This window comes from Euwallacea fornicatus, chromosome 14, assembly GCF_040115645.1.
Source record: "Euwallacea fornicatus isolate EFF26 chromosome 14, ASM4011564v1, whole genome shotgun sequence".
NCBI classification, from domain to species: domain Eukaryota; kingdom Metazoa; phylum Arthropoda; class Insecta; order Coleoptera; family Curculionidae; genus Euwallacea; species Euwallacea fornicatus.
In genome coordinates, this window is record NC_089554.1 from 2,322,404 (window position 1) to 2,334,598 (window position 12,195).

The following is a 12,195-nucleotide window of genomic DNA, read 5'->3' on the forward strand; positions in this document are numbered from 1 at the left end:
CATTTTCAAGAATTTTTTCTTCGGGTCTACAATGCTGATAAACCGGAGCCATCCCTGAACGTAGACCTTCCAAAATAAATATCGTCATAAATTTTACATTGGGTTTAGATCTGGACTTTTCGTGGGCCCTCCATGTCATTGATGTTGTAGTCGGAAAACCATTGTTTTCTTCTAATGGAAAAGGTATTTAGACCCCGCCAAAAAGTCATCAACAGGCAAGAGGTGGTCTTTGAGGAGACACACATAATTGCGGGCGTTAATTTTACTTGATAGGAAAGCGATATTGGTCGGGTCATTGAAAAAAAAACCTGACCACGTCATAACCGAGCCTCCACCTTGTTCGCGCTGGGAAAATAACTGTTTTTTCTCTTCTGAAAAATTGACTGAAAGCCACTCGTTGGAGTAAGATACGACTCGCGTTGCAAAAGCTACTCTTGCATCTTTATAGCACTCAATAACAAGTGATTTTCTTTATTTTTTCTTACAAGTCACGAACTTAAAGCTCTTTAACATATTAGAAATTATTTGTTTGCCTACGTCCAACCCAAGCTGACATACAATTTTCATGGATGACTTATTTTTTTGGACAATTTTCTTCACAATTCTTCTTCCATCTCGCACCTCTATTAATAAAATTGTTAAACAATCTTTTCGAACGGCCTACTTTCGTAGAAATTTTTCTTTCTGACCACTTTAATTCGTGTAAAATTTCTATTTGTCTCATTTCTCCAGCAGTTAACAAATTTTTACGAGGCATTATGAACTTGTAAAATTATGAAATGGAACGTGTGAAATGGAAAATGGTATTGAAGTAGAATAACAAGAATTAAACAAGTATGCACAAAGGTGACAATTAAAAAGGGAAAACAAATGGTCTTACATTGTTAAACGAATGAAATGATAAATTTTTTGTTTATTTTCTTCTAGGCCTGTAAACAAAATTAATTAAATAACCAGTATGGGATATAATTTCAGCGAATTCACGTTAAAAGCAAAAAGGTATTCAAATTATAATAGTGTTTCACGTTTATGTATTTTTTTAAGATTTCATGGGATGTCCTGTACTGGTTGGACGCACCTTATCTTCGCCTGAGGTTCTGCAACAAGACACTATAAAAATAAAACTTGTACTATACTTTGGAACAATCCCAATCAATGTTCAAAGTCAATATGTCAGGTCCGTCATACCCAACATCAAGCCAATGTCTCTTTTATACGCTAAACAGGCGAAAATTCGACATTATATTTTAATGGTATCGCTGAGACTTCAAGCCAAGAATTTATCTTTGAACGGAAAAGCCATCAAAACTTAAATTCCATCATAAAGTTTATGTTTATAATGCAGTTGGAGCGAGCTTATAAATTCAATACAACTTTATTGGTGCTGTTTATCTGTCATATTTATCAATTTCGATTTTTTTTTTCCAGTTTATTCTATTGTTAATGGTGTTTTACTGCGTCTAATGAAAAAATCATATTAGCTATCCCTGAATGTATGCAAAAGCAAATTGCCTACTGGTTTCACGTTTCCGTTACGAATTGTTCCGTAGATATACACAATAAAACCTTTCGTACGCTTTAGGGGATAAAATTTTCCTGCAGGGATGTTCAGTTTTTCCTGACGTTTGATTGACGGTCAACTATTATCCAGACACTGAAACGTGTTGAGTTGGCCACGAAAGAAACAGCCGACGATCAAAAAACAAACGCGTAACGCATCCATGTGCCAGCCATCTGCGAATCTGGATTCCCTGATGCCACACCAGACGGTTTCAGGAAGCGGCACTGGCATTTCCTGATAGAGCTAAATATAGAGCTGTTTACGGTTTTTTTTTCTCCTTTTTTTTATTTTAAGCTGATAGACATTACCGCTTCTAATGGAAAAAGTTGAGATAATTTTATCTTGCAGTCTTTTGAGCGACCTCCTAAAGGTAATAATAAAACAATCTCGAACACGAGATTGGAACTTTCTGCAATTAGTAGCCAAATTTACATTTTTAAATAAAACAGTTTTTAAGGGGATTTCTTTTGATGAAATCCTAGAAAGTCTTATTTTGATCGCTTTAATTTCTGGAGCATGCTTTAATGAAACCGGGATTTAAAAAGGATCCAATTATTATTTTCCGTAAAAATGAGTATGCTTTGAATTAAGTTCAAAGTGGGAAGCAGATGGATAATTTGAATTGATTGTTTTCTAACTGTTTCGCAAGTTTGACTAAAGAGCAGAGAAATTTGATTTACCTCGAAGATCAGGGCTTGATGCAACGAACACCAAAATTCCTACTCCCTCAAGTCTGATATCATTCCTACTGGAAAGTTTGGAACAAATAGTGGACCGACACATAAGACGCAGTATTCAATTTCTATCATTTTTTTTTATTTCAGTATCCGCAAGTTTCATGTTATTACCCCTAGTTAAGCCCTGACCACAAATATCCCTAGCTGGCTTTCGTAAATTGAGAGATTGAGACTTACCACACAGTTATTAAGAAATAATACGCGGCAAGGGCTGATGGTTTATGGGGAAGGTCCATTATCAATTATTTCTCACTATCGTTTCACGGCACATATATTTATCATCGAAAGTTCACTTGGCCAAACGTTCGAACACAAGTTTGCTATCTCCACTGCGCCCATTTCTCGTACCTTACACACCCGCTAGTAGCAGCGAAAACAATAACTTTATTTACCTTAGGGTCTGTAGATAAATGGATTGGCAAACTTTATCTGGAAGATAATTTTCATAGAAACAACCAAAGTGACCAAAAACGTATCTTCATTCCAAGTTTTCTATAGATATTACCATCTTGGCAAAGTGCCAGGGGTTTAATGTATTCACTCTTATGTTGCTAGCGTCCTAAAAGACCACTAGTAGTCCTATTGTGTTCACCCTAGAAGCGACATTGCTTTCCACATTTGCATTCAAAAACTCTTTTAAAATCACAGGAAATGCCTCTGCAACAGTGAATGTAATACGACCTCTGACCTCTTGGGTCTCTAGCGGCGTTTCGCATTGAGCAAACTAGATCATAGTTCTGACGCTATATGAATTTTCTACGACAAATATAGATTCGGTGGTAATACTCGAAAGGGCTGCATCGTCCTTCTTATTGTGGGAAGCCCGAACTTCTTCTGAGGCTTCCTATTGAAACATCGCAGAGCTCTAGAAACATGGACATTAAAATGGACCCCACGTAACAAAAGGATGGAAAGATGTCGGCCCGGGCCAATGAACGACAGCAAATTCTTATCGCACTTAAAATTGAGCATTTCATTTCATTACTATAAACTCAAGCAAAAAATTTCTCTTCCAACCATGCACGTTGCACTTCCATCCAAATCACCTTTCCATTACGGTTCTCTGGCGTATTGGAAAGCATTATCGGTAATTGTCGGGGACGTGTGCTGCGCTGTCACATTATTAAATCGTTTTCACAAAAATGCGAAAATGGAATAAATGCAAACGGATTTTCGAATGTAAACAGCGCGAATAGAGCTACAGGTTTTCAGTAGTCGTAAATGCAACACTTCATTTTTCTTTCAAGGTTGCGTTCTTTTTCCAATCCCAGCTTTCCATCGGGGATGTCTCGACTCTTAGTGCAATCAAATAATTAAAGATCAAGAAGTTGTTTTCCGTGTAAGATATAAAATATCTATACAGAGCATGGCGACCATTCAGACATATTTGCCAAGCCGAAACATGAAACTTTAATAGCACTTTACATCATCTCGAAAAGAATTTTTGCGAATTTTGCCTTCAAGTGCCCTCACAGGAATAGATGGCGTGGTATTATAATGGAGCAAAGGGCCCATTGTCAACAAAAACAGTTATCATTTGTAGAAAAACTGTCGTTTATAGGTACGTGATTGATTTTCGAGGACACATAATGCAGATACTAACTTCAAACTCCAGAAACTAGTTAATAATTATAATTGTTCAAAGGAATAACTCGGTTTTTGAATATCGGTTCTAACGTATGACATTCGTAATTCTATCACGAACCTATCTTATTATCTACTCAATCTTGTTATTTAACCATACTTTTAACATCGAGTTCAGTACTTCGGTTAAGATGTGTTTCGGTTTAAAAGTCGTGTTAGAGGTATATTCCAAAAAAACCTTGGTAATTTTACCCGTAATAGGCCTGTTGAGAAACGGTTATTTTTGTTCCATTATAGAGAATGACTAATCTCTTATAGATGAATTTCCTGAATAACCCTCCTTTCTTTATACGCTTTCCATCAGGAATAATCTCAATTTAAATATTTCTGCGAATTTGCTACGAAATATGTTCTCTAGAATATTTTTCTCGTCAGGAAATAAATCCGAACCGTGTTACTTGGCCTGAGGGTTTACTGCAATTCATCAAAGTCGACTACAATTTATGTCAGGACATTTAAAAATATAGTATAACACCGAAGTTTCTTTCGCTTAAAGTGTTGAGGCATACACAGTAATTATATTCTAATTTGTGACCTATAGAAAATCCTATGTATATTTCACGTATGATTTAAGAATTTAGATGTAAGTAATTTAGGAGAATTGTGGATTTTGCGCATAAGGTTATTCTGAATAAATGAAAGATTAGGGTTCTCCATTCAAGCCATAAATAGCTGGTTTTCGGGGTAACCAAAAAGCTTTGATGAGAGGCGTGCTCTCCAGTCCCACAAATTCGTCAAATACAAAAGTTTTTAGTGCACAAATATTAAAATGTATATAATAATCTTTGATGATGTTTCCGTGCACAATGATTAAAATTGCTTCAGTCCGAAGTGAAATAGTAATTGCAAATGTTTCTCGAAAAAAAAAAAAAATTCCTTTGATTGTAATGAAAACACTCGGTAAAATGGCACGCAGTTAGTTATACCAGCTTCAAGGTTGCCGCATTTCCATTTGCGTTCCCTCTAGGAGTGTTGACTTAGGTCAGCTTGACACATGTCATTCCTATCTTGTCTCTAAACGTTCTGGAAACGTCATGTTAAATTTAATTGGGAGTTTAGTAGACGTTTAAAATATTATTTAGTAATTTATGTTGAAAGCCTAAACGGAACAAGGCAAATAATGTGAGTATTTCTCATCGTCACTAGAACTTGTAAAATCTAATACCGTCTTTTAGAGAAAGAAAATGGGTAAACGCCGTGATTCTTGGGTAAGTCTACGGGATTAGATATTGTAACCACTCGTCGGATTTATTTTAATCAACTTCATTTTTACTGTTTACTTTAAAACCGTCACGTTTCTCTAGGGTTACCGTCAAACTACTCTAACTAGATATAGTTATTTACGTCAAAAGTCTGGTAACTGACTAGTTACAGTACGAGTTTTCAACGAACGAGACAACGTCAGTTACAATGTCTTGAAAATATCAACGCACGCGTATTATAACATTTAAGGGACGTGTGTCGTAGATTGTTTTACCTTTAGCACGGCATAGTTGTTTATACCATTGTTTCTGGGAAGCCCTGCCTCGCCGGATCTCCTCCGCAATCAGCAGCGCCGCGACTACAGCCGAATTATCACAAATTTCAGTAACTTGTGACCATCGATCAAAATTTAAACTTTTGGTTTCTAATAACCATTTCGACGTAACTAATTTAGCAAATAACGCTCTTTTGAATGCCGCCTCGTATTCTTTCGCTTACGGGATTATAAACTGTTCTTAGGTGGAAACTTGCTCTTGTTCACTGTCCCATAAAAATATTCCTAGCAGAGCATTATCCCCATTTGGGCCGATAATAATGAAAGTTTCAAACACAAAAACCCGGCTATTAAAGACGACGTCTTTAAATCAGCAATCCGCGAATATCCCAGAACGAGACAAAAGTGGAACAAATGTAAATGATGTCCCGGAACGACGGGAGACGCACGAAGGAGTCGCTGGTGCGGAAAAGACGAAGGATTTATGTTCGAGATTCATGGAAAATCCGATTGGAGACGAAGGGCTCCCCAGAGGAGTTAAATGCCTGCGGCCTGGTTTTATGTTAGATCTTATTTTTGATTCCAAGGAACTGCCCTATATTAGGTACCTACTTGGCAAGTTTGAAATTCCTCGTATCTTGCTTATGATCGCAGGCCCATAGCTTAGAGTACCGTTGTGTTTATGGAAGCGAATTAAACAGACGAAATTTTAACGAACTTGATTATGGTAAGGCAAACCGTGACCGAGATTTTTAATGCGATTTCCCAGCCCTTCTCGAGGAAAAGAAAGAACGCCGCAAGCCCACTGCAAACACACAAAAGATATCTAATAATTATCACTTTCAGAGCAGTTTAAAAAACCCACAGACCTTTATATTAATTAGCATTCAGAGCCCGACTTTAAGCACATTTTCTCGTAATTTTCTGTAATCCCGTAACCTCTCCAAAACCGAGATTAAACGCCCGAGGTCGTTAAGGATGAAGTTTAAAAACCCGGAGTTGTTAACGGTGACGATTAAACTTAATTATATTTGCATCGGGAGTTGAAAAGTGCCGAAAAAGGTCTCGGCTCGGTTGATGGTTATTATCGTCATATGCGAGTTTGGGTAAGGTTTAAATTCTCCCCAACTACTATTTCAGTTTAGCTATTTTTCGATCGCGTTAAAAATCTTATAGAGCCGAGGGTTCACAGGAATTCTTTTGTGAGTTGTGTGTCTGGAACAGCATAAATGGGGCCCCTCTTACGCTTGACGGGTTTCCAGAGTGCGGAGTGCCAGTTACCTGGCGGCGAGGCACTATGTGTCCCTTCAACTGGAAACGTTCTGGGAATTTGGCCTTATATTACTGATGGAGGTGGGAAACGTTTCTCATACACCTAGAACTATGTGGGTAATTAAGTTGGTGCCTTAAGCTGAAAAAAACAATAGCGTTTTTGCCTGTTAGAAAGTCAGAACGCGAAAGTTGACTTAACAACAGTAATTCGGTGCAAAGTTGACGCAAACTTCCCACCGCCACGTTTATTTAAACTTTTATGGGTACATATGCTGGTTTGGTAGACTTTAACTTGCAAACCCTCAACAAAAGTAGTTTCCGAAGCTCTTTGGTCCCGAACAAATGCATTTTAAAGTTTCGTTGTCGAGGCATTTTCTGGAAGTTTTATTTGAAAATCGGTTTTTATATCAGTTATTAGGGGAAAAGCTGAAACTGCGCGTATTTTAAAGTTAAACAAACACTAGGGTAACTGCTAATGATAGTTGCTAGTAAGTGGTAATACATCGCCAGTATGGTTTTACCGCCACGCGCATGGACCCTGTAGCAGGATTTTTAAAATCTCGAATTCGATAATCAATTTAATTGGCTTATTAATTAACTTTCGCCAAGATCCCGCAAAGATATTTCGAGATCTTTGTAAAGGTCTCGAAATCTCTTTGTCGAGTCCTATTTTAAAAGATAATTAAACTTGATAAAGCGACAAATGAAATCCATTCGAGTTTTCAGGTAAGGAGTCACTCTTTGTAATAACAGAGTTTTCGAGTTATTGCCAGATATAAGGAAATTAAAGGAATATATCGTATTAACTGAACTATTTCGTATGTTAACATTCTACCAATCATAATGGGAGAGCTCAATACTGGACAATGATTAACATGCGATGAACTTATCCATCGATTGTAACAGAATTAAGATTTCAAACGATATATATCTCGTTCCGTTTAGCTTTCGATCTCGTGCGTCGCTGTTGCTTTCACAGTCAGAGTTTACAATCTCTTCGTCAGTAATTGATATATTGTCCAAAACATCGCACATTCTTCACTCTCCATATGTTCGAAATCTTCAGAACGCAAAACTGTTGTGACGTTTTGAAGTCTATGTAAAAAGGTTGAACGATTGATATTGATCAGTATTAACGTGTTAATAACGTAACATATATGCTCGACAGTAGTTTTTATTTCATTCTTTGAGGTCCAATGAAATCTTCGCTAAAACTCTATTTTAAAATTAGTGATGACTTTAAAAATGTTTGATATATTAATGAAAATACAAGTATCATCATCTTACCCATTTTGCTTTATCTGTGCTTTCTACAAATAGATAAAGAAAAACATGCACAAAAAGCTCCTATTCTCTAAACGGACAGTGGTAAATGAAAACCACTTTTGAATGATCCTCTCTTTGCACCCCGTTTCCGACTGATAAAAATATGTCGTTTCTCTTGTTTCTATGTCTTTGGCATAGAAACAATACGGAATATCGGCTCTATGCAGACAAAACTGTTTGCCCTATGTAGAACATATCAGAATGGAAGTAGCGAATAGTCAATAATATATAAAAAATAATCCTTATTTTCAGAGAAAGTGTGATCGACCATTTGGTCTTATTTTCCTGCCCTTGTGCCGAACCATTACATCTATATTAAATAATCCTTCATAAAATGCAGAGGAAAGAAAAAATTACATTTGGAAATGTTCCAATAGAGTGGTTGAAGGAAAAAGGAGGTGGGATTGTTTTGTTTGTCTTGTAAAGCAAAGAGGGTTCAAAGTGGTCCAGTTGTCCAGTTCAGACGATTGTTTTTCCATCTTGCCTGAATTTGTTGCAGTCGTTCAGTTATTCTTGTCATGTGTGTCCGGTCGTGTAGTAATTGGTTGAATAGATTGTTAGCAGGCTGTCGGAGTGCCTCATCTCTGTAATCAGTCTTAGAGCAATCTGTTGTGTTGTTTGGTTTGTATGGATCCGTTAGTTCTTTCCGTCGCATTTTTCCTCAATATGTACCCGTAGTGTAACAATGGTCTGCAGATGAACTGGTACATGTTTCTTGCAGTTTTTTTAATCAATAATAAAACTTCTAATTCGTCACAAATTTACACTAACCAGGCCTGAGGAACAAAATTGTAGGATTTTTAGTCAAGATAAATGGTTCTCTGTCAATAGATGAATCACATGCACTCACCGAATCAATGTAAATTTCCCGGCTGTGTGTTGGTTTTAAATGAAATGTTTTCGAATAAATTTATTTCAAAAAACTCTACATTCAGTTATACTCTGCCTGTATCTTCGCCAGGCAAGCCCTTTCCACCTCATTGAGCCTAATTGATAGGCACAATTTATGAAAAATTATTCCTTTTTAATGTCAATTAACGTATATACTTCAAATAAGGTCACAATGGTTTACCCCTCAAAGTTTTACTGAAAAAACTTTTTTTTGTCAAACTAGTTGTATAACAATCGAGAGCAAACTCGCAACTCCCGAAACTCCCGCCAGCCCTTTCAAGCGTAACAGACGTTACATTAGCGTATGAATAGGCCCATTTGCCGCGTTATTATTCAAAATACCTCCGTCGGAGGAAGCAACAGCGTTTCCGTGCCAGGAAAGGAGTTTTTAAGTCAACACGCTCTCTTTTCTGGTTCAGTTTTGAAAGTTTGGTTCTACCCGCAAAAAAAGAAAAACGAAATTTGGCTTTCAAGCTTCTGACTTCTCGGCGAACTTTCTGTCAATAAAGCCAGAGATATATCCATTTTATAAAAGCATACTCACATTCTTGGCCGCTTTTAAATTCGGAGATTTGTCTGTTTGTAGTTCCTTTTTGAGGCATTTGAAATTCTTAGCGAGGTGTGGAAAGCCTCACTCATGTGTATGAAGAATTTACAAATTCAGGTTCTTTAGGAAAGTTTAACTTTTTGCCCAACACAAGTTTGGTTTTGGATTTGCAGCTGCATCCTGCGTAATTTTTGCCGATACCGATGGCTCTTTTATTAGCAACAATAAGTTAAACACAATCCGATCCATTTATTTTTCACCAATTAATATAAAAGTGGCTCTTTCCTGATTCATATCAAGGACCAAAACATATTTTATAAACCCCAGTCCATAATTTTCACCCTATGTTGTAAATTTACTCTTTACGCCTTAGAAGGTGCTATGTTTTCTCTACCGCCCGTTGCCAAGAGCCACAGACATTATTGCAAGTTTACGGTCGGTTGCCATAAGCTACGAACCACTTGAAAACAAAGAGTTTCGATCCGTTTGTGCGTAAATAATAAATACTTGAAACTTAAATGAAACTAATCTCCGTGCTGTAACTGTTATTAAACACATTATGTTTGAGGTTTTATGAGACGCATCGGTTTATGGCCCAGTGAGTGTTCGAGTTAGTCCACTGTTACTGATCACCATTAATGATATCCAATTCGTCCATAAGGGGATCAGTTGTCGTACCATGTACAGTTTCGTACTAAACTTACGTCGTATTTGGCTAAAATATCTCAAAAACTGCAGCCACTATAATCAAAAAACAAAAACAATTTTAAAAGTTTACCACTCTGTATATGGACAACGAAGCTTTACATCAAATAGTTAAAAATTGACATTTGTTTTTATAAATTGGTCTGCTAAATTTTTTCGATTAATTCTGAACCACTCTGTATTGCATTGGGAAGACCCGACGAAAAACTGAAATAAAAAATAATGGGTCGCATCTTTAATGGTGTGGAATCTTGCTCGTTAAACACGTTTCCTATAATGACTTGCACCTACTGATCTTCCATCTGCGGTGTCTGGATTTTCTAAAATTTTGGTCTGGCCATTTCTTACATACACTCAGTCTGATTTCACACTAAAGAGGTATACTTCCATTAGTGAAAATGTTTTGTTGCCTTGCTGCGCTTTCGGCACTGTGGGAGAAAAGCAACTTTTCTATTTTCAACCAGTGCAATAGTTAAACATGGTTGAACTTATTTACAAATGGTGCATAAAATTAAGGTCACGTTAGAGCAATAATTCTTAAAGACTCTTACAAAGTCCTTCATATATTTTATTGATTATCCAGAATGAATAACCATTTCAACTCGGGATTAACCTCGGAGCAATAATGAGTCACCAAAAAAGGTTTCTTAATTTCTTTCTTTAATTTTTCTACTCGACGAGTTTAATTTCAAAGTTCCAAAAGGGCCAATTTAAAAAGAAAATCATTACTTCTTAACAACTGATCTCTTTTCATGCTTTTTCTTCAAGCTAAAATTTGAATATATGATACGTATTCGTCAAAGAAGACGACGATCATATAAATATTCGACGATTACAAAATACGTCGACAGTAGTCCGACAAAAGGCTCAGATATTTCATATTTGGCTTGCAGAGCGCCTTAAAAGGGATTCCGGAGGTTGTAGTACATCAGCTTGTGAAAAACTGGTCCCTCGTTCGATTTAAACGGTCTATTCACAGAAAATCTTTCAGATGCAGATGTAAGCACTTGTTAGGTCTCGGATTATAAATGGTTCGGGATTTTCTTTTGGGGATGAGTGGAAATCCGGATTATGCTTCTAAATTCTGCTGAGATAGCAAATTATTATTTTTATTTGAGAGCAGTAAAGCTTAACGTATATAAGTATATAATGCAGTTTTGTTCGCTACTTAATTCTTTGTAGTTAATAAGGACCAGTGTTAAAAAGTTTATCGGTAGCATTAGTCTAAAAAAGGGAGTTATGTGGGTGAAAAAAAAGAAAAAAGCCATTTTCCAACAATTTTCGCCTTGGCAAATTTGCGACGTCAGGCATACATCCTGTGCCAGCCGTTCAAAATATACGTTCACTTTGAACGCGATCCCTTTTCGCTATTTTTGCATCCGGAGCACACTTTTATTTACTTAAATATAGTCAAAAGGCTTTTAGCCTTACCAGAGACGCATATTGAGAACGATCTCGGAAGAGAAATGCGCCATATACCGATGCCACGTCGAGAACTCCGTGTAAATTTATCTCATTTTTGCATGAGGCCGAGGCTTTTCGGAAGAAGTTTCGAGTTCACCTCTACTTTATGTAGGCAAGTCCTGAAATTTCTGTGAAAAATTATGATAATTGCTATATCTCAACCATCATTATGCCAGAAAGCAGCACACCGTTTTAATTCAAAAACCTAAAAATTCGCAAGGAAAGACGTAAGCCTGCATTGCGCTTCTGAAATCTCATTCATAGAGTATCTATTCGTATAGCTAGAGTAGATTTAAATGAAATCATTTTGAATCCGTTATACTCAGAGACCCCTCAAAAAACTTGACCTGGGTGACGCAATAAGTAACCGGAAGCAATAAAGAATTGTTTGTGATTTATTGAATATATCTCGAAATTCCTTAGAGACCCAAGTTTTTTTTTGTAAAATGGCTGCATGATGCAGAAGAGTTCAGAATATCACAATTCCCTAAAATATTGAAGTTATCGGTAGTCGTATAGAGTTCCGTCGATTTTTGTCTAACCTCTGAGTTAGACTCTACTACTTTGAAAA

General features: G+C 36.7%; 1 protein-coding gene across 7 annotated transcripts in view; it reads left to right on the forward strand.

Annotated features, from left to right (window-relative positions):
• heph (polypyrimidine tract-binding protein 1 heph) overlaps window positions 1-12,195 on the forward strand; it is a 311,014-nt gene that overhangs the window by 253,863 nt on the left and 44,956 nt on the right. The window contains exon 1 of one of the 7 annotated variants that reach the window (XM_066289866.1): window positions 5,118-5,150. The exons of the other annotated variants lie outside the window; for them this stretch is intronic. Within the exon in view, the coding sequence (XP_066145963.1) occupies window positions 5,127-5,150 (24 nt within the window). The 5' untranslated portion in view covers window positions 5,118-5,126. Of the gene's footprint in view, window positions 1-5,117; window positions 5,151-12,195 lie in introns of those variants that run through there. 7 annotated transcript variants of the gene reach the window in all.